General features: G+C 41.5%; 1 protein-coding gene across 8 annotated transcripts in view; it reads left to right on the top strand.

Annotated features, from left to right (window-relative positions):
- TCF12 (transcription factor 12) overlaps positions 1-23,838 on the top strand; it is a 762,188-nt gene that overhangs the window by 561,530 nt on the left and 176,820 nt on the right. For all 8 annotated transcript variants that reach the window (XM_030189018.1, XM_030188990.1, XM_030189004.1 and 5 more), the window contains one exon: positions 4,626-4,678. In XM_030189018.1, coding sequence (XP_030044878.1) covers positions 4,626-4,678 — 53 coding nt within the window. The remainder of the gene's footprint in view (positions 1-4,625; positions 4,679-23,838) is intronic.

The following is a 23,838-nucleotide window of genomic DNA, read 5'->3' as shown; positions in this document are numbered from 1 at the left end:
CTATTTCATTCTCTGTGGTTACAAGCTAGAATTTTAAAGCCACTCACAGATCTTTTCATGCTGTCCCTTTGCGGCAGCTCTGCAAAGAGTCAGTCAGTGCTAACTTCCCTTAGCCTCTTTAAGGTGACTGGGGGGTCATTCAGCCCATTCCTCTGGCAGAGAGAGGCACGGTCGATATTTCACCTATTTTGTCGTCCCAAAGAAAGAAGACTCTTTTCGCCAGTTCTGAATCTCAGAGGGGTGAACAAGTCTCTGAGTGCTGCAGTTCTGCATGGAGACTTTTCCTTCTGTCATAGCCTCAGTCCAGCCAGGCGAGTTTCTCACCTTATTGGACCTCAAGGAGGCTTATTTTCATATCCCAATTTGGCTTCTCACAGGAAATTTCTCCGGTTTGCAATCCTGGGAGATCATTTTCAATTCAAGGCCATGCCTTTTGGTCTTGCCATTGCACCTCTCACATTTTCAAAAGTTATGATGGTGGTGGGAGCCTTTCTTCACCGGCAAGGGATCCAAGTACACCCTTACCTGGACGATTGGCTAATTCGGGCGTCTTTGCAGTACACACACAGTCCTGTCTCTTCTTTCTGCACTGGGTAGAGTGGTGAATTACAGCAAGAGTCATCTCACTCCCACCCAGAACCTGGAGTTTCTGGGAGTGTGCTTCAATACCAAGGCGGGGAAGGTTTTCCTGCCTCAGCATCGTCAGCTCAAGCTCAGACTTCTTTCTCTTCCCTGCCCACAGGCGTGTGATTATGCTCACGTTCTCAGTTCTATGGCAGCATTTTTGGATGTTCTGATGATTTCAGCATCTTGCATAGCAATTTCACTTAACTCGCAAGCGGATTTCCCCAGCAGAGTGTCTCTGGACCCGGGGGAATGGCAACTGTCAAGGACTGCATTAAGCCTCATTTCCACACAGTGGGGCCTTCTCGTTCTGGACCTCATGGCATCCAGACTCAATGTGCAAGTACACAGATTCTACAGCTGCTTAAGGGAGAAATACTTCCAGGAATGGATACACTGGTACAGCCTTGGCCATCGGACAGTCTTCTTTACGTGTTTCCACGTTGCCTCTCATGGGAAAGATGTTCCTCAGGATTGCACGTCATCCCGGGAAGGTCATTCTTGTAGCTCCAGATTGGCCCAGGTGTCCTTGGTATGCAGACCTCATTCATCTTCAAATCGTTCTTCAGTTGACTGTTCTTCCACAAATGGGCATATTGCACCAAGGTCCAGTACTTATGGAGGATCCCTCCCGCTTTGGTCTTTTGGCCTGGCTCTTGAGAGGGAGCGATTGAGGATCAAGGTTTACATGGATGATGTTATTACTATCTTGCTGCAAGCCCGAAAGCGGTCCACTTCCTATGCTAGAGTGTAGATTATTTTTGAGAGCTGGTCTCCATTTTGTGTTTCCTTATCTCAAATTGTATCTTTTCTTCAGGAGGGATTCAAAAAAGGCTTGGCTCTCAATTCAGTCAAGGTTCGGGTGGCAGTGTTGGTGTGTCATTGTGGCAAGATACAGAATGCCTCATTGACTGCTCACCCTGATATAGTGCGATTCCTCAAGGGAGTCACTCATCTGCGTCCCCCTCTCCACAATATTTGTCCTCAGTGGAATCTTCAAGTGGTTTTTAAAGTTCTTCAGTTGGCCCCCTTTGAGCCCCTTTGTTCAGCAACTATCAAAGATCTTACTTTAAAGGTAGTATTTCTAGTTGCCATTTTCATTGGCATGGAGAGTTTCAGAGCTCCCTCTTGCAGGGATCCCTTTCTTCACTTTTCTGACTTGGGAGTTTCCATACGGTTCCATCTTTTTTTTTTTTTTTTTAAGATTGTTTCTACTTTTCATGTCAGACTGTTTCTTCCTTCTTTCTGCAGAATATGCGCCCCTGCGACTGTTGAATGTGAAGCACATCTTTATGCGTTATCTTACCTCCACCAATGATTTCAAGCGGTTTGGTCATTTTTTTTGTCCTCTTTGTGGGACTCTGGAAGGGTTTGCCGGCCTCTAAAGCGACAGTGGCTCGATGCTTAAAGAGGCTATTTCTTCAGCTTACATTCTGAGGGGTACATCTCCTCCCATTCACAAGGCTCATTCTGCCAGGTCTTTGGCGACTTCTTTGGCAGAGTCTAGGGCAATTTCATTGGCAGAGGCCTGCAGTCAGCAAAGTGGTTGTCTTCTCAGTCCTTTGTTAAGCATTACTTTGGATGTGTTTGCTCGAGCAGATGCTTCCTTGGGGACCACGGTTCTTGCTTCAGGGATATCACAGTCCTTCCCCTCTTAAGGATTGCTTTTGTACATCCCATTTGTCTGGACTGATCCTTGGGTTATAGTGGAAGGAAAAATTAATTACCTAATAATTTTCTTTCCTTTATTCCCAAAGGATCAGTCCAGAGCTCGTCCTTCTATGATGGTTTTGGGTTTTCCGGGTTTTTCAGGTATTTGTATTGTTTTGGTTCCATTATTTCTAAGGCATAAGCTTTGCCCTTTATTTCATAGTTCTTTTTTTATGTAGAGGCTATACTTTTTTCTCTGGAAATCACTCTCGCTGCTTTGTTATTGAATACTGCGCAGGAGCGTATGAGGCACAACTCATTAGAGTTCTCTATTTCCACCTGCTGGGGGATGGTTACAACCCATTGTCTGGACTGATCCTTTGGGACTAAAGGAAAGAAAATTATCAGGTAATTAATTTTTTCCATTTCTGATACTGTTTCATATTAGTCTTGTTACTAGGTTTCAGTTTGCTATTTCTAAGTTTACCTCATTTTTGTATTTGTTTATATTTGATCATTTACTATTGTTATGCTGTTAACAAAATTGTAAGTTTTATGTTAAACTGTACCTGCTGTACATCACCTTGGGTGCACCTCTTCATAGTGGTGGTTCATACATCCCTACAAATGGGGTGCCTAGTGCCTACCCTTGTTATCCATTAGTCCCTCAAAAATACATTTCTGGCTGCTTCACTGACCTGCAACACTAGAATGGGCTCCGATGCTCAAAACAGAACAACGCCCTAATGGCTCAATGGTAATGAGATGCGAATACAGGCGCACTCATAGCATTGAGCATTGGGAGTTCAGCGGGAGGATTGTTCTTGGCACATGTGCAGAAGAGTTCCATGGTAAGCTCAGGTCCTGTGCACATGTGTCTAGTAAAACCTGAACGTGAGAACCACATTTATTTATTTATTTGGATTTTGCTCACACCTTTTTCAGTAGTAGCTCAAGGTGAGTTACATTCAGATACAATGGATATTTCTCTGTCCCAGGAGGGCTCACAATCTAATTTTGTACCTGAGGCAATGGAGGGTTAAGTGACCTGCCCAAGATCACAAGGAGCAGCAGTAGGATTTGAACCAGCCATCTCTGGATGTCAAGACTGGTGCTCTAACCAATAGGCTACTCCTCCACTCCACATTGACGTCTGTTTTGTTTTTTTATCCAACCTAAATATAAGCGTTTTTAATTTTTTTGAGCTTGGATGCTTATATTTAGACACAGGAAACACGCCAATATGTGTTTTCACTTTGGGCATTTTTAATTTTCCTTCACATACACCTTTAAATTTAGATGCAGGAAACAGACACCAACGTGTGCTTTCGCTTGGGTCTGCTGTTTCTTATGACCAATGCTTAAGGGCTTTCAGGGGGTTTCTTCTGCTTCCAAAAGCAATCAAAACAGCAGATTTTGCAATAAGAATCATGAGAAATCCTTCTTCCAACACCCTAATGCCTGCCCTGACCTGGTGTTAAATTTTGCAGTAGTAAGGCAGTTTTGTTTCGGGCGCTCTTTTATGAGCATTGGGGATAAATACAATAGTATTCTACTTGCGTTATTCATCTGTGCTCTCATTTGTTCCCATGCTCTAGGCCTATGAAAATTCTGCGCAGGTAAATGCGGGCGCTAGTATGGCATTAATGGCCTCTAGCGCCCATGTTTACTTTTGACCATGGAGTGAAAGTTAGCTAAAGGCCTTCCTTTCCTTTGCTGCTTGTTCTGTGCCTGAAAAGCTGTGCATCAGGCCCAGTCTCTGGATGCTGCCTGATAATGGTACTAATCCTGAGGGTGATTGCTTTCTCAGAAGGAGAATCCTCTGAGATCAAAGGCAGTGTGATCAAGGCACTGCCTTAGGGGAAGGTCGCCCTTGGTAACCTTTGCCTCTTCTGCTGCTCTGTGCTTATTATAAGCTAGTGTTGGCACAATGATCTATTACCTCAACCATTTTTAACAGAGATTTATTATGACTTAAAATAATTGTTGATTCTCTGCTTGAGATCTGGTTTCCTTCCCCTGCAGGTCTGTGAGTGTCTCTGGTCTTCCCCAAATTCATCCTGAAAAAAAATGAGGGAGAGTCCTTTACTATTCCTCACCTGGAAATCACAGTTAGGCCCTTATTTTCTAAAGCTTTTTTTCTCCCCTTTCTGTGCCTATGGGAGAAGAAAGCTTAGTATATCAAGTACTTAGTGTGATCCGTTGTCATCTAATGAAAAATTGCAGCTTTCACCTTTCCAATACTTTCCATAAAAAAGGTAAATAAAATACCCTGAATAACACATGCACAGCTACCTTGAAGAGCTGATTATTTGCACCTTTAAACTTGGCTTTTTTTTTTTATCCTTCAGATCCTATTCAGACAAAAAAAGTAAGGAAGGTGCCCCCTGGTTTGCCTTCTTCGGTGAGTACTGTATTGTCTTGTGTTATAACATGTGGTTAACAAACAGTTGTTTATAATTAATTGTTTAAGAATGATTTTTGCCTAATGACCAGAAGATGCTGAGCTGGATAATGGGAGTGGTTTAGCTGGATCCAAGTTGCTCATTTGATGTGTAATTTTTAGATTTCACAGCACTGATCTGTAACTCGCTCATATGCTCTTACCCCCTTGTCTCTGTCATTTGAATTTCCCTCTTGGGAAGAGAGCTTGGCCAGGATCTGTCAAAGCAGATCTCCTGTATAGGTCTTTTGATGTTTAATTAGTCATTATGTTGCTGAACAGGAGGACAGACAGAGATTAATAGCTGAGAAACTTAGAAATTTACATTTGTAATAATCCCAATGGAGCTGAAGACATTAAGATTCGGAGGACATGTACAGCTCAGCTTGCCTCAGTAGGACTGAGGTTATTAATATGCATAAATCACCAAGTCAGATGTTCATTGTGAAGCCCTGGTGGATTTTAAAGCCTTCATTAAGCTTTTCCTAACTTCAGTCTAGCATCAGGAAGGCTTTCAAGCAACTAGTTTGTTGATCCCTCTTTGCTGGAAAATTTATCCTTTGAGAATAAAGGGCTTTGATGAAAAAGGTTGGAAAGGTTTTGTTGGGGGTGTAGGGGGGATCACTAATGGCTGTGATAATCTAATGCTGTAAGGGGTATTCTGTGTATTAAATATGCTTTATTCTTTAAAGGAAGAAAATTGTTTATAAATGAATCGCGTTTGAAAATCCATGTGAAGTAAAAAAAAAAAAATCCCCAGTGCCATGAAGAAGGATTTTTTGGTTGTTTTTTTTTCCTGCACTGCTCAGAACAAACAAGAGGGGAGGTGGGGAGAGAGCTCTGCTGCCTTGCGGGGCACGTCTCTTTGTTGTGTAAATGCATGTAGGGCTTTTATTTGGCAGTACTTAACACATGGGCGCAGGTGCACATGGATGAGTCATAACTCAAAGCTGTGTGGACTGAATGGAACATCCTGCACAGGCAACAATACTGCAGAAAGAGCAAAATGGGTCTGCCCTTTTTATGTTGTATTAAGTCTGCTGTGTAGATGGTATCTTGGAGCAGTTGCATCTTCCCCTCCTGTAGGATACACAAAACCTGAGTTCTGAAATCCTATTTTAGCCATACTTCCAGACGGAACTGAGAATGTTTGTATAGCTTGGGACAGCTGTGCTCTGAACCTGCAGCCTACCTGGAAACCAGAATTGCAGCTGCAGGCACTCTTGAAAGCTTTTCCATACATAAGCACTTGGGCCGCACTAGAGCCTGAATAGCTGCTTGACAAACAAAATGAACAAAATACCTAAAATACCTCAAATAGTCTTCATGAGGCCAGGACTATGCTCTTAAGAAAACTCCAGCTGATGCAAAATACAGTAGTTCGATTGATTTTCCAGTCAAGCAATATGATAGCGTTTCTGGCCATCTTCGCAGGCTTTATGGCTTGCCTTAAAATCTTGAATTATTTTCAAAATTGCATGTACTGTTTTTCATATATTACATACAAATTTACCGGATCTCTTAATCCAACTTTTGTCTCATTCATTTTTTTCTTAATCTTGGATATTTAATACATTTTTACTAAGGTATCCTATTGTTAAAGGCTAATGATATCAATGTCAATTATTGATAAAGTTATTTCCGTGCTATCTCTACATGGAATGATTTACCACAATGTATCAGAACTGAATCTAATTACAGTACAGTCTCGATTAAACGAGCTAAATGGGACCAAGCCATTGTTGGATAACTGAAAAGTCTAATATGGAAAACAATGGTAACCCCTTAAAAAATGCACAGAAAACATACTTTATGTATACAGAACAGGCATAAGGCATTTGTATTTAAAATACAGTACTGTTTATTAACACTAACCAGCAGCATGTGAAGCCGGGAAACAGGAAGACACCCTGCGCACTTCTTAATGGCAGCACACGTCACCGGGGGGGGGGGGGGCGGGGTCCTGTAACATATGCCAGATGGTCAGATTATCGAAGGTCGGATCATCGAGACTGTACTGTATCTTCATCTTTAAAGGAAACTGAAAACTTTTTTATTTGATAAAGCCTAAGAGTTTTAGTTTGTTAATTTGAAGCAATTTTATTAATTTTTGTTCTTTAATGAATGTATTGTGATTGATGTAATTAACCAAGTGCTGCTCTTATGTTGTAAGCCACCTAGAACCACCAGTTGGAATTTGTGAGATGAACAAGTTCCACATATGTGTGTATATGTATATATTTATATAGAAAGAGAGCTGTAGATAGATTTATAGATAGATGTATGTGTATATGTATATATTTTTGCCCCATTGGCTAAAATTAGCTTGCCAATTTACATTTGAACACTTTTGTGTTGTGCAGGGTTGTTTTTTTACAGTCTATCGGATGATTACAGCTGGATTTGCAAAATTTATATTACCGATGAGACGGAAGGGCTAAAACATGTAACTGTGCAGTTTTCATATAATTTATTACTACATTACTGGCTGAGTAATAAAAGTTAAATTACACATTAATATTTAGGGGATTGCACAGGTAAAAAGAAAATCACATTAGAAGGTGAAATACATACTCGTTTTTCTTGAGGGCTATTAATTTGGAGTTGCAGTGTATGTGTTTTTAATGTTCCTCCTTGCTTTTCTTGATGATTGAAGGAGTAGGGTGGGGGTGGGGGGGGGGGGTCAAGAAAGCAAAATATATCAAGTACTGCAGATTGAGCTGTAGTAGGGATAGAAGGCTGTTGGTCAGATTCACCACTGATTCATGTGGTTCAGAAATTATAAATATATACAGTTTGAATATTGAATGTTTATGAGGGAGGCCATGAAATGTGTCTAACATTGTAGTCAGTGTTTTCTTTAGAAGAAATATGTAAAGAAAAAGCATTTTTCAGTAAAGAAGTTTTTAAGTGCCGTAGAAGAGAGGGGAAAGTGACATAGGACCCCAGTTGTGCTTGATGCTTTCTGATGTGTGGTTTCTCTTTTTTGGCTAATGTGATTGTTTCTTTCTGGAGCTTCTGTCTCCACAACTGCCTTCACCCTCTACATGCATCAGATCCTGTAGCTCATGCACAATAAATTGCATTAGAGAGAAGAGAAGTAGGCATGAAGATATTTATATTTTTATTGCATTTGTATCCCACATTTTCTCACCTATTTGCAGGCTCAATGTGGCTTACAGAGACCTGTTAATGGCAATGCCAGACCAGGTTACATCATACAATTGGTGTTACAAAGAAGTTAAAGAAGACAAGAGGGTTTGTTCAAGCAATTGTAGAAGGATACATCCTGAATAAAGTAGGATAGGTATTGTGTTATAGTTAGTTAAGGGTTCTCTTGGTAGACTTTGTTAAAGAGGTAAGTTTTCAAGGCTTTGCGGAAGTTGGTTAATTTGTTGATCTTTCTCAGGTGGGTTGGAAGTGAGTTCCATAGCTGCGTACTCATATAAGTAAAGCTGGTTGCGTGTGTTAGTTTGTATTTTAGTCCTTTACAGCTGGGGAAGTGTAAGTTAAGAAAGGTGCGGGAAGATTTCTTAGCATTTCTGGGTGGTAGGTCGACGAGGTCTAGCATGTAGGTCGGGGCATCTCCGTAAATGATTTTATGAACAATCGTGCAAATCTTGAATGTGGTACGTTCTTTAAGTGGGAGCCAATGTAATTTCTTTCTTAGGGGTTTTGCACTTTCATATTTTGTTTTCACAAATATGAGTCTGGCTACGGTATTTTGGGCTGTTTGAAGTTTTTTGATGGTCTGTTCTTTACAACCGGCGTAAAGTGCATTGCAGTAGTCCAGGTGACTTAGTACCGTTGACTGTACCAGGTTCAGAAAAATGGCCCTTGGGAAGAAAGGTTTTACTCTTTTGAGTTTCCACATGGAAGAGTACATTTTCTTAGGTTTTTTTTTTTTGTTACATTTGTACCCCGCGCTTTCCCACTCATGTCAGGCTCAATGCGGCTTACATGGGGCAATGGAGGGTTAAGTGACTTGCCCAGAGTCACAAGGAGCTGCCTGTGCCTGAAGTGGGAATCAAACTCAGTTCCTCAGGACCAAAGTCCACCACCTTAACCACTAGGCCACTCCTCCACGTGATTATCAAGTGATTATCAAGTGTGAGGTTTCGATCAATGGTGACTTCCAGGATTTTCAAGTAGTTTGAAATGGGAAGGGAGATGTTTGGGGTGGTTATGGTGGTGAATTTATTTGTATTGTGTTGTGAGGTTTTTATGAGACATTGTGTTCCCAGTTAATAAAGGGGCATTCCCAGGTGTCTGTTTAGTAACTTGGTGATTATACAAGTAGCATAGCTTAAATCATGTTTAGTTTTTCGTTGTAGTTTAAAGAAACTTCTTCAACAAGAATATTTCTCTATCAGAGACCAGAGAAAACTGCTTAGAAAATTTTCTGGGTCCTTGGTGACCAAAGCTCATGTGTGTGCCAGAATCTTTTTTTTTTTTTTTTTTTAAATCACCAGTCTTAGCAGGACCACTGATCAACAGCTGTGTAAATAGGCACACCCCCAAACATCAAATGATTATATAGATAGCTAATAAGGATGAAACAGTAAGACATATAGTTCCTCAGACAACTAGTGTCCCTCTATGCCACACTTGCCCTTGGTCTGAGCTATGGAGTCTTGTGAGGCTCCTTAATGTTTTTCAGGGTTTGAAATTTCAGGATACATTAATTTGCATGCAGTGATAGATGTGCCCTCCTGTAGGGGCAAATACTATGTACACATTAGGAGCTTTAGTTTATGTGCTATAAATTGTTGAACAGGTCACTTGGATTAGTTCAGTCAGGCTTTTTTCCCTCCAGAATAGATAAGTACATAAGTATTGCCATACTGGGAAAGACCAAAGGTCCATCATGCCCAGCATCCTGTTTCCAACAGTGGCCAATCCAGGTCACAAATACCTGGCAAGATCCCAAAAATACAAAACATTCTATACTGCTAATCCCAGAAGTAGTGGATTCTCCCCAAGTCCATTTAATAATGGTCTGTGGATTAGAGTTTTAGAAAGTGGGTGAAGAAAGTTGCCCAGTCATCTCCTTCCTTTTGTGTATACATGAATTCTGGGTTACTGGCACTTTTGCAGATAGGTTAGTCTAATCATCCACTACCCTCTCAATACACAAGTATTTCCTCTGAACCTCCGTCCTTCCAAATTCATATCATAACCCGTGATAAATGCTACTTTTTGTGCCTTATTTTTGTGCCTTATTGAAACCCTCCTAGACACCTGAATGTAGCTATAGTCTTTACCACTGTTCCTTTCTTTTGAGCTCTTCAGCTTCTTTGCATAGAATTTGTGTTGCAGGCTTTGCACTGCTCTAATTCACTTCTGTTTTCTCAATGCCATTATACTTAGAACCAGACTCCAAGTACTACTACTACTATTTCCAAAGCGCTACTAGGGTTATGCAGCGCTGTACAGTTTAACAGAGAAGGACAGTCCCTGCTCAAGGAGCTTACAATCTAAAGAACAAGTGTACAGTCAGTCAAATAGGGCAGTCTAGATTTCCTGTCTAGAGACATAAGGGTTAGGTGCCAAAGGCAACATTGAAGAGGTGGGCTTTGAGCAAAGACAGAAGCGTAGCGAGGGCAGCTGACACCCGGGGCGGTTCGCCGCTGCGCCCCCCCCCCCGGGTGCAGCACGGCGCCCCCCGGAGCGCGCAACCCCCCCCCCCGGAGCGCAGTCTTACCAAGGGGGGTGGGCGGGAGGACCGCTCCGCCCCGAGTGCAGTCGCTGGGAGCTGCATCGGCTCCGTTGGTTCCCCTGTTCTCTCTGCCCCAGAACAGGAAGTAACCTGTTCCGGGGCAGAGAGAGCAGTGAACAAGCGGCGTGCACCCGGGGCAGACCGCCCCACCGCCCCCCCTTCCTACGCCACTGAGCAAAGATTTGAAGATGGGCAGGGAGGGGGCTTGGCGAATGGGCTCAGGAAGTCAAATATTTTATTGTATGTAGTTTATAACACACATTTTATCGTATGTAGTGTGTAATGGGTAGAAAACCCTGCATCAATCAGTTGTAATATGAAAAACGTAAGACTGGTCTTCACGAATGATACCCAGCTATTAAATAATCAGTTTATTTGGCTTGTAAGGAGCTCATGTTATTTTTCTACTGATTATACCACTGATATAGTAAACATTTGTTAACTTTTTTTAAAAGGGGAGCAATAAATAACTGTTCATAAAAAGTTTGATCACTGCAGAAATGCAGATCTGCATAAATGTGTTTTTCTAGTTACAAACTGAATATATACTTGGGTAGATTTAAATTTATTTGTTTTAAAGAAATAGATAAAATGAACACATTACACAACCAGTTTACAGAAGTTCATATCTCATTGCCATAACTGCTATTATATATCGCAGAATGTGACACACCTCCTGAGAAACTAGTTTTAATATCATTAATTATGGCATCATTTTGCTATGGCAACCAACAGAGCTTTTTTTAAATATATTTTTCACATTTAAAGACTTTTATTTTTTATGTGGTTTTTTTTTTTTGCTAGATGGCAGTGATTAGGTGCTAGTGTTATTACCAGAGGAGAAAGCATGAGAGTACAAATTGCATAAAGCTGTGAGCAATGCACCCTGCTACTAGAGAGAGCTGCTTGTAACTTATTTGGTCCAGATAATCTACAGAATGCATGGTATCTGTCCCCACTTTTTGTTGGCCAGTGACCTAGAAGATTCAGAATAGATTTCTAGTCTAGGAGTTGGCAAGTCCCACTGTGTAATTGCCAAAGTTAACCAAGCCAATTGCAAATTAATTCAGTGTTTATTCAAGTACTGTAAGATCCGTGCTAGGCAAAGTTATGTGCATACTTGTGGGATAGAGTTGCCAACTGGATCCAGATTCACCTGACATGTTTGATCCAGTGCCGGATTTACCCCATTGTATTCTGGGATTATAACTCTGATTTCCCAATTACATTCCCTAAGAAAATCAAGACAAGTCCCTGTATGCAATGGGTTAAAGCCAAGACTAGATCAAGCCTGAAGAATGAATCCGGATCCAGTTGGCAACCCTATTATGAAGATGATATCATGAAAACCTAACCAGTTAAGGCAGCAGTTTCCAATCCAGTCCTCGGGGCATACCTAGTCCCATCAGATTTTTAGGATATCCACAATGAACATTTATGAGTTTGATTTGCATGCAATTGAGGCAGTACATGCAAATCTTATCTCATGCATATTCATTGTGGATATTCTGAAAATCCGATGGGATTAGGCCTGCCCCGAGGACTAGGTTGGAAATGGCTGAGTTAAGGGACCACTGATTATGTTTTTCCTGTCTTTATTGTTTATTTGGATTTAGCTCATGCCTTTTCAGCCTTGGACCCTTTTATCAAAGTAAATGTAAAACTGTACTAAGAATATGTCATCTGATCACTTTTTCATGTCTTTTTTTAATTTATTAATATTAATAAATCTCTACAAAGAAAGAAAGGTAACAACAATGCCAATCAAGATAATAATCGCATAAAGAAAAACAATTATAAGCATTCAGGCCACATAACTTGGGAAGAAAATGGAATAAAACAAAAAGAAAAAAAAAAGAAAGAAAAGCAATGAGGCCAGTGCCTCACACCAAGATGCCAGACGTTTTTACAGTTCATTTAATATACAAGTCAATCACAATTCCAGTCGTGCTCTACCAAACTCCTTCTTTGAATTAGCTACTGTACATTTGATTACAAGTACATGCCTGGTTGTGTGTGCGCTTTAATGTGCACAGTCTTAGATTGTGAGCCCTCCTGGGACACAGAAATATTCAGAGTACCTGAATGTAACTCACCTTGAGCTACTACTGAAAAAGGTGTGAGAAAAATCTAAATAAATAAATAGTAATTTTATAAGAGGCCTTTTATACTGGCATATACCTTAAAAAATCCTTTCTAAAATTCCTTTCTTATTCCTGATTTAAAAAAACAAACAAAAAAGTATCAGGATGCAGTACAGATAGCAATAAGGCAGGGCATGGTAGATTTTATCTGGTTTTTCAGTTTTAAATTAATCCAATAACAAGGTATCCCTATAGATTTTTCGTTTGTTTGCACAGGAATAAAACGCCAATAAGCACTCAGTAGACTAATTCAGCAACTCTACTGCTTTATCTTATTTTTCTAAAGGTCTGTGAGGTAATCTGATAGCAGAGATTTACCTGTACTTTATTTAAATCGTTTTCTTACTCTGCTCCCCTGATACTGATTTATTGAATAGGGTGAAACTCTTTGAACAAACAGGATATAATTGTATAGTTTCTTTGCTTGCAGTATCTTGAGTGTAGAGCCATCTGCAGGTAAATTTTGAAAATTGCATCTGAGCAGCATTTGAGTTACAGTATTTTGCATTACTGTGACATAGATATGAAGTAACTGATTGTGCTGCAGGCGTCTCGTCCGCAGGAGAAGACGCATGCAACTCTAAGAGAATCTGGATAGCAAAAGCTTCATTTCTTACATGTAATCGCTTTCTCAAGTGATGAGTGGATGTTTGTTTTACTGTATTTCATCATATTGTTGCTGGCTGGTAATTTACTTTCTACACACCAATATATGCTGATTCTCCGAGACATTTAAAAGATTGACTTCAGAGGATGAGACTTTGTGCTGCTGTGTTGCAATCTTTCCTTCTACAAAATATTCTTTTATGAGGATAATTTTGTAACAGGCCCTCTAGTTTGTGCAGGACGTATGTGCATAAGTTGCAGCAGTTTTCAAAGGGAAAATAGATGCACACATTTATACCTGCTGTTTAGTACACACAAAGGGCGCCAAGATGCAGTATGCTAAGCCCAGACTCTCTTATAAAGAGGACGTGTAAATTGTCATATGTGCCAACATTTAGGTGCCCACATACACCATGTCATTAGTAGGTGTAAATGCAGTAGCTTAGCATGTAACTTCCAGTCTTCTGTAAGTTATATGTATAAATGTAGGACCTGCCCAAGCCCCCCCCCCCCTTTCAAGTATACATCCCTTTGTATTTACACACTAAGGGCCAGATTCTGTAAATGGCGTCTAAAATCTAGATGCATCTGAAAAAAGGTGTGTACCGCTGTTCTATATAATGCACCTAAAGTTAGGTGCGCTGTATAGAATAGCACCTAGGGCTGCAGAACGTGCCTTTACACCACTGATAACCTGGTGTAAATACCCGCACCTAAATGTAGGCGCATTCCCCCGAATTCTATAACCACACACGTAAATTCAAGTAGCTCCCTCGACATGCCCACACTCCTCTCATGGCCGCGTCCCCTTTTCATTTACCCGTGCTAGAATATGCCTAAAAAGAGGCGCACGTAAATTCCAATTATTGCCAATTAGTGATGATAATTGGTTGTTATTGGCCAATTATCACTGATTGGCTTGTTGCTCAATTAAGTAGTACATGCCCAATTTAATGCATGCTACTCACCGTACCTTATATAGAATCTGGAGGTAATCCGAGTTGTGCACATAGATGTTACAGAATACCGCTGAGTGCTCAGCTAACACTTATGTATGTAACTATAGCAGTCACACACGTAAGTGCTACAGGACAGTTAGTCTGACCTCTATGGTATGTAGATCAATTGAAATGCTTGTAAAACAGAGAAGAAAGAGGTTTCTGGAATCCAATGGATTGCAGGATGTAAGGCAGCATGGTTTTACTAGAGGCAGATCTTGTCAGACAAATCTAATTAATTTGACTGAGTGGATTGAGGGAGAGCACTAGTTGTGATGTATTTAAATTTTAGCAAAGCCTTTGACATGGTTCCACATAGACAACTTATAAATAAACTGAGTGCCCTCATTATGGGCCCTAAAGTGACTTACTGGGTTAGGAACTGCTTGAGTTAAAGGTAACAGTGGTTTCGTGGTAAATGGAGCTCATTCTGAAGAATGTGGTAGGCTGCCAAGTTCGATTCTAGGACCAGATCTTTTTAACATTTTTGTAAGACATATTGCCAAAGGGCTGTCTGGTAAGGTTTGCCTCTTACCAAAATATGCAATAGAGTAGACACCCCTGATGGTAGGTATAACATGAGGCGGGACCCTACAAAGTTCGAAGAATGTTCCAGAATTTGGCAACTAAGATTTAATACTAAAAAAATGCAGGGTCATGCATTTGGGCTACAAAAACCTGAGAGTGCAGTACAGTATAAGAGGTGGAGTACTTCTGTGCTCTAAAGAGGAGTGAACTCGGGGGAGCAATAATCTTAAGGTGACCGAACAGGTAGAGAACACGATAGCATAAGGAAGGATTCTTGGGTGGATAGATAGAGGATTAGCAATCAGGAAAAAGAAGTGATAATGCCTCTATATAAGCCTCATTTAGAGTACTATGTACAATTCTGAAGACCGCACCTTCAAAAAAATAAACAGGATGGAGTCGGTCCAGAGATTGGCTGCTAAAATGGTCAATGATCTTGATCATAAAGCATATGCAAGAAATGCAAAGTGATGCACTTAGGGAATAGAAATCCACGGGAGACGTATGTGTTAGGTGGCAAGAGTCTGATAGGTACGGACGGGGAGAGGGATCTTGGGGTGATAGTATCTGAGGATTTGAAGGCGACGAAACAGTGTGACAAGGCGGTGGCTGTAGCTAGAAGGTTGTTGGGCTGTATAGAGAGAGGTGTGACCAGCAGAAGAAAGGGAGTGTTGATGCCCCTGTATAAGTCGTTGGTGAGGCCCCACCTGGAGTATTGTGTTCAGTTTTGGAGGCCGTATCTTGCTAAGGATGTAAAAAGAATTGAAGCGGTGCAAAGAAAAGCTACGAGAATGATATGGGATTTGCGTTACAAGACGTATGAGGAGAGACTTGCTGACAAGAACATGTATACCCTGGAGGAAAGGAGAAACAGGGGTGATATGATACAGACGTTCAAATATTTGAAAGGTATTAATCCGCAAATGAACCTTTTCTGGAGATATGAAGGCGGTAGAATGAGAGGACATGAAATGAGATTGAAGGGGGGCAGACTCAAGAAAAATGTCAGGAAGTATATTTTCACGGAGAGAGTGGTGGATACTTGGAATGCCCTCCCGCGGGAGGTGGTGGAGAGGAAAACGGTAACGGAATTCAAACTTGCGTGGGATAAACACAAAGGAATCCTGTTCAGAAGGAATGGATCCTCAGGAGCTTAGCAGAGATTGGATGGCAGAGCCGGTAGTGGGAGGCGGGGCTAGTGGTTAGGAGGCGGGGATAGTGCTGGGCAGACTTATACGGTCTGTGCCCTGAAAAAGACAGGTACAAATCAAGGTAAGGTATACACAAAAAGTGGCACATACGAGTTTATCTTCTTGGGCAGACTGGATGGACCGTGCAGGTCTTTTTCTGCTGTCATCTACTATGTTACTATGTTATATGGGGACAGACTTAAAGATCTCAATATGTATTCTTTGGAAGAAAGATGGGAGATATGATAAAGATGTTTAAATACCTACATTGCATAAGTGCACAGGAGGTGAGTCTCTTTTTCAATTGAAAGGAAGGTCTGGAATGAGAGCACATAGGATGAAGCTGAAAGGAGATAGAAGTAACTAAGGAAATGCTTCTTCACAGAAGGGGTGGTGAATGCATGGAATGGCCTAGTAGAAGTGATGGAGATGATGTATCTGAATTCAAGAAAGCTTGGGCAAGTACATCTGATCGTTAAGGGAGAGAAAGAAATAGATGGTATGGATGGGCAGACTGGATAAGCCGTATGGTGTTTATCCACCATCATTTTTCTCTGTTTCTGTTCTGTATTTTACACATGCAGTTAGTGCCTAACGTTAGATGACCTGTTATAGAATGAGGGAGAAAATTAATGTGCCTGACTATTCCAGACTTTACCCCAGCTCTGCCCCTAGGAATGCCTCTGCTTGTCAGAGGTAAAATTATGCACAAAATAATGGACTAGATTCTATATATAGCACCAAAAAATCATCACCGAAAAAGCGTTATTCTGTAAGCCATGCCTAAAGTTAGGCGTAGTTTGTAGAATAGTGCTTAAGTCTGTCCCCATATGCTTTATGATCAAGATCATTAACCATTTTAGCAGCCAGTCTCTGGACCGACTCCATCCTGTTTATTTTTTTGAAGGTGCGGTCTTCAGAATGTACACAGTACTCTAAATGAGGCTTATATAGAGGCATTATCACTTCGTTTTCTTAATGGCTATTCCTCTGTCTATCCACACAAGAAAGGAATGGAACCACAGTATCTTAGCAGAGATTGGGTGGCAACACCGGTAATTGGGAAGCAAAACCAGTACTGGGCAGACTTCTACGGTCTGCGCCCTGATCGTGACTGAATAGATATGGATGGACTGGAGTGTATATTTTAAGGGGCTTCGACGTTAACTTCAGAAATTTTAGTACAAGAACAGTGCTGGACAGACTTCTACTGTCTGTGCCCTGAAAATGGCAAGGACAAATCAAACATGGGTGTACATATAAAGTATCACATACCATGTATAATGAGTTTATCTTGTTGGGCAGGCTGGATGGACATGTGTAGATTTTAGGCACGGATCCCGCGCCTAAATTTATGCATGCAAAGTTCAATTAAATTTAATTAGTGCCAATACTTGCTTTTTAAAAAGCCAATATTGGCACTAATTAGCTTGTTATTAAATTGAGCATACAAATTGGGTGTGCACCCAAATTTGCGCGCACAAGTTTTGGTAATTTTTACAGAATTAGGGGGATTATGCACATACTTTCACCCACAGATGCTCTGAGCACTTCTATAACAAGCCATCTCCACACATAAACTTCTTCTTTGTGCATATAAATAGGATTTTAAATTATCCCAGTATGAAGATCATAAGAACATAAGCATTGCCATACTGGTACAGACTGAAGGTCCATCAAGCCCAGCATCCTGTTTCCAACAGTATCCAATCCAGGTTACAATTAGCTGGCAAGATCCCAAAACAGTACAGTACATTTTGTGCTGCTTATCCTAGAAATAAGCAGTGGATTTTCCGAAGTCCATCTTAATAATGGCTTATGAACTTTTCTTTTAGGAAGTTATCCAAACCTTTTTTAAACCCCGCTAAGCTAACTGCTTTTACCATATTCTCTGGCAATGAATTCCAGAGTTTAATTACATGTTGAGTAAAGAAAAATTTTCTCCAATTTGTTTTACATTTACTATTTTGTTGCTTCATTTTGTGCCCCCTAGTCCTAAAATTTGTGGAAAGAGTAAACAAGCGATTCACATCTACCCGTTCCACTCCACTCAATATTTTATATACCTCTCCATCATATCTTCCCTCAGCAGTCTGTTCTCCAAGCTGAAGAGTCCTAGCCATTTTAGCCTTTAGTTATTTTGTGTAGTAGCTAATATTGTCTCTGAATATATTTTTATTTTTACCTGTGGATTCTCAACTTGACCCTAGGGTGGATTTCCCCTACAGGCAGAGTACCCAACTGCCTAGGGCAGCTGCCCCATCAATGTAAGCCTGCCCTGTTAGTGGAAGTGCTAATTCTGTGCAGCCCATCGTTGTTGTAGGCTGTCCAGCTAATGCGACATTGAGGGGGACCTCTTTGGTCTGGCTACAACTTGCAGTTTTGAAGGGGGCGCTTCCATTTGGCTGCAGGAGAGCAGCCAGTTGTCCCAATGTCTAGGAGTGACCAGGGGGTTAACCCCATCACTTTCTCTTCTATAGTCACACTAATGCTACAGGACCTCAGTTCCATTTCTTTTGTCAGAGTCCTTTCCACTCTGACCTCTACAGGAAAAATATTTCAGCTAAACAGATAAAATATTTTGTTTATGATTTTCTAGCTTGAAGGCTGCTGTTTTATGGGTGTCTGTCCCTGTGTTAAACTTTCAGCCGCTGCTGGGTGGAGACTATTCTGTTGCTCAACTATTTGTGTTTTTAAATTAAATGCAAATCTTTCTTTACTACTTTAAATATAGAACTCAATACCTAAGAGTAGCAGCAAATAAAACTTTGTAAATTGGAAAAAAAATATTTTATTTGTTTGTTTTTACATCTCTGAGAAACTTGCCCTTCTGAGGTTTTACTTTTTAAACAACATTTTTATTTCGCTTTTTTCAAACATGCCCCTCAAGCAAATTTCCTCCCCCCTCCTCCTCCCAATAATAAAGTTCCTGGAACAGGATTCCAAGCTTAGGATGATTCATTCAGGCGCTGATAGCAGCAGACAGTAGGGTTGGCTTTGTCTAGCGACAGCAGTGCCTCAATGACTCATCCTGTGTTCTAATGTGTTTATAGTCCCCAGTAAGTGAATGTGGAAGGGGAGAAAAAAAGGGAAAATAAAATTTTGATTTTCAGTGAGTCAGTGCAGCAGATATGGCCTGCAAGTTGCAAAAAAACAAAACAAAACAAAAGCCTCATGTACACAACATGAAAGAGAGAATTTTTTTTACAAAAGTGACATCTCTAGAGACTCACTTTAAATTTAGATTTAGACCTGCACAATAATTGATATAGTGGTTACTACTTCCATCTGCTGTCATATAGGCATGATGAAAGACAGCCAGTAAGCAGCTTTCCTGGTCCTAAACAAGTGCAAAGACACACGAATAGTGGTTGAGGATGGTGTACTCAGGAGGGAGTTCCACACTATTGCACATTGCAGAATTCTGTTGTTGCCATATAGAATTTTGCACAGGGACCAGGAGGCAGTGGCAACTCCATATTGCTGTCTCCGTCCATCCCCTTTCACCCTCCCAGCTTGCAGGCATGCATCCTCCCTCTCCCACTCCCCCTCCAACTCCATTCTTCTATCACCCCACACCTCACAGCACTCCTGACCTGCAGTCATCCCTAGACCAGCGCAGATCACTACCAGTAGAGTACTACTACTACTACTACTACTACTTAACATTTCTAAAGCGCTACTAGGGTTACGCAGCGCTGTACAATTTAACATAAAGGACAGTCCCTGCTCAAAGAGCTTACAATCAAAAGGACAAGTGAACAGTCAGTCCGATAGGGACAGTCAAATTGGGGCAGTCTGGATTTCCTGAAAGGTGAGAGGAGCATTGAAGAGGTGGGCTTTAAACAAAGACTTGAAGATGGGCAGGGAGGGGGCTTGGCGTAAGGGCTCAGGAAGGTGGTTCCAGGCATAGGGTGAGGCGAGGCAGAATGAGCGGAGCCTGGAGTTGGCGGTGGTGGAGAAGGGTACTGAGAGGAGGGATTTGTCCTGTGAACGGAGGTTTCGGGCGGGAACATAAGGGGAGATGAGGGTAGAGAGGTAGTGAGGGGCAGCAGACTGAGTACATTTGTAATTAAGAAGGAGAAGCTTGAACTGAATGCGGTATCTGATTGGAAGCCAGTGAAGTGACCTGAGGAGAGGGGTGATATGAGTATATCGGTTCTGGCGGAATATAAGACGTGCAGCAGAGTTCTGAACAGATTGAAGGGGGGATAGATGGCTAAGTGGGAGGCCGGTGAGGAGTAGGTTGCAGTAGAGAAGGAGGAAGAGCGAGGCTGTGCATCAGGCCATGTCCTCCTCTGCTCCTGTAGTGCTGAACACAAACTTTGAACTGCAGGGCTTTTCAGTGTCCCATAAAGTTCAAAGTTTGCATTCAGTGCCAGAGTGGTAGAGGAGGATGCAGCCCATTCTCAGCCATCCTCCTCTTCTGCTGCTGCTGATCAGTGCTGGGCTGGCCCAAAGGTAACCAATGCCCTAGGTGACCTTCAACTGTGTGCCTTGCCTCCCCATCCCAGGGAAGCTCAAAGCCTTAGTCCACAGTAATCCAGCATTTTCTCTCCCTAACCCCCAAGTGGCCAGCATCTCCCCTTCCCTAGCCCCACCTCACCCGTGCCCCGTACTTTTCTCTGTCTAGCTGGGCCTAGGCTGTTGCCACTGGCTCCACTGCTGTCCCTCTTTTTGGGTCAGAAGGACAAACCAATTTAGCAGCTGCACAAGGTCTTTAACCACAAGCGCTGTCATGTACCAATCCCCACCCAATGCAAACCTTTCAGGTGGATGGATTGCAGCGACACTCAAGCACAGGCTTGTGTTAAGGACCCCAGGCCAGTGCTAAACCACTTGTCCCTTTGACTTGGGAAGTGAGAGGGCAGTGACAGTAGCAGAAGGGGAAATGGAAAAAGAGAGAGGTGAAATGTTGCACTCCTTCCACGCCACCACCCTCTAAATGCTGCTGCCCTAGGAGGATGCCTAGTCTACCTGGTCTACTAGTAATAATGGCGCTGTTCCACTGTATTTCGGTAACACTACCTCACACACTTATCAGTTGAACATAAAGAGTCATGCAGTTACTAAAATGTATATTTTAAAGTAGGGAAGTCTCATAAGTCGCTAGGGTTGCCATTACTGTGATACCCTTATTTTGCGACAGTTGTAATCATCGACATACCCTACCATCCTCCTTAATTAACTTTTATTAGTATTTTTACTTTTTATCTTAGTTTTAACTTTTTTATAAAAGGATTACCCTTAGTATAGTTGTACTAATACTGCATACTCAAGGGAGCTTGGCAGGACCAGCTCTGGGGGAAGGGGCTTGCAGAGGAAGGGGAGATATTTGGGTGTCTGTGTTCCAGGTAGAGAGACAGGAGCTGCAGGAAGGGAGAGTTTTTGGGAGATGTGCTGGTGGGGAGCAAGAAGGGAGAGTTTTGGATGTCTGTGTGCTGGGTGGGGGCAGAGGGGCTGCAGGAAGGGAAGAGCTGGTGTCAGTGGTGGCCCTGGGGCATGTGGGGTTTGTAGAGCAAGCTTAAGAAATAAAGGCGAGGTTATGTACAGAGACTTAGTGTGGGGCTTCGTTTCTTACCCGGATAAGTACTGGTGAGAGGTTTATTCAGCAGCACTATGGGCTGGCCATGGGCAGAACTTGGGTGGAGCGGGAGGTTGTCTAGTTAGTCGCAATATTTAGTGCTGTGTATGACACTCAATAAAATTGCAGTATCAAATGGTGTTGAATGTCAGTAAATCTATACTATGATGAATACCAATCACCAATTAATTATTCATGCTCCATAGCCATGAAATTCTAATCTGTTGTTTAATCTATTTTTAAAGAAAAAGTTTTTAAGGAAAAAAGGAGACCTCAGAGATCCTTAGGAAAAACCCTGGGACACAACTAACTAGTGTGCAATTTCTTTCATTGGTGTCCAAAAAAACTCCGTTTTTTAAACATGTGCAATATCTAAATGTGCATCAACTTAATAATTTAATCTTGTTTCAAAACATTAATCTAATGATGAAAAAAGCGCCTGAAAACCGCGCAGTGAAACAGCACTTAGCTTTTGTTCAACAAGGCCGCCATTTCACCCATTACGGCTTCATCAGAAACTTGTGCTGTGATTACTGAATCTTCTTCAAATCACCAATTTTCTGTAAAAAAAAAAAATAATAATAATTAATTACCTTGAGAAACATCTCCTCGGTTCACATACTTCAAGCTACGAAATTCTCCATTCAAAGATGCCCGCTGATTTCTTCCTGTTTAAATACCCTGTGACATCATTTTCTCTTTTGAAAAAACAATAGGTATGGATGTTGGACATTCAAACAAACTTTAACAAACACATGCCAATCTATTGTGTTATTTAAACCCATTGGTTCAAGGTTTTTCATCTGAAAAATCCATTTGCTTCACACCTTTGTAACTTCAATTTGTGATCGCCTCCCTATTTCGTGGCCAATATTTTGTCCAAATAACAACATCTTAACTCTTCAATTCACGGTTCTGCTGAATGCAGTGTTCTACTAGTAACATAGTAGATGACGGCAGAAAAAGACCTGCACGGTCCATCCAGTCTGCCCAACAAGATAACTCATATGTGCTACTTTTTGTGTATACCCTACTTTGATTTGTACCTGTCCTCTTCAGGGCACAGACTGTATAAGTCTGCCCAGCACTATCCCCGCCTTCCACCACCGGCTCTGGCACAGACCGTATAAGTCTGGCCAGCACTAACCCCGCCTCCCAACCACCAGTCCCGTCCGGTTCTTTTCTGTTCTGCCTTCTGATATTAGACCTGTGCTCCATCATTCATACTTTAAAGATCTTGTTGTCATGCCAACGTATAGTTTGCATGGACACCCGATCACATACAGTATAATTTGTTAAACTATTTGTAAATTGTTTCAAAAAATATTGTTTACTATTGATAATGTCCTTTAAAACTTTTGTCTGTAAAGTAATTTTGCAAATTTGGCACGTGCCACATCTATAGTGACTTTTATTTCTCTTCTCATTGTTCACCGGTGCTCTTGATATATCTGCCGGGCTTAGTTTTTCTTTTAAATTATTGCCCCTGGCAAATGCTGTCCATAAATTTTTATTCTGAAACATCGGATGTGTTTGCATGATTTCCTATCTATTGCATATGATGCCAGCTACATGTGGGCTCGCCACAGTGTAGGGAAGAGCTGGTGTCAGGGGTGGCCCTGGGGCATGTGGGGTTATGTACAGAGACTCAGTGTGGGGCTTCGTTTCTTACCCAGATAAGTACTGGTGAGAGGTTTATTCAGCAGCACTATGGGCTGGCCATGGGCGGAACTTGGGTGGAGCTGGAGGTTATCCGATTAGTGACAATATTTAGTGCCACTACTGGATAACTGTCCGGATAGACTATCTGAACAGCTTTTCTGCTGTCTTATCTGGATAGCGGCTGAATTTCGTGGTTACTCGGTTAATGCTGCCATGCCAGCTGACCACCTTTATCCTTTCCTGATATGAGTCATTCCATTCACTTAATCTTTTGGTGGCCTTTCTCCGTAGTGTTTTTAATTCTGCTATATATATTTTTTTGAGATGTGGCAACCAGAATTACACATAATTTTCAAAGTGCACTTGCACCATGGAGTGATACAGAGGCATTATGATATTCTTTGTTTTATTCTCTCTTTGTTTCCTAATAATTCCTAGCATTATGTTTGCTTTGTTGGCATCGCCACACACTGAGCAGAAAGTTCAGTGTATTGTCCACTTTGAGACCTAAATCTTTTCCTGAGCAGTGACTCCTAATGTGGAACCTAGCATCATATAACTATAATTTGGGATATTCATCCCTATGGCATCACTTTGCACCTGTTGCATTAAATTTCATCTTCCATCCGGATGCCCAGTCTTCCAGTCTGTCAATGTGGTCTTCAAATTTCTTACAATCTGCATGTGATT

This window comes from Microcaecilia unicolor, chromosome 1, assembly GCF_901765095.1.
Source record: "Microcaecilia unicolor chromosome 1, aMicUni1.1, whole genome shotgun sequence".
Lineage (NCBI taxonomy): Eukaryota > Metazoa > Chordata > Amphibia > Gymnophiona > Siphonopidae > Microcaecilia > Microcaecilia unicolor.
This window is presented reverse-complemented; position numbering and strand designations above follow the sequence as displayed.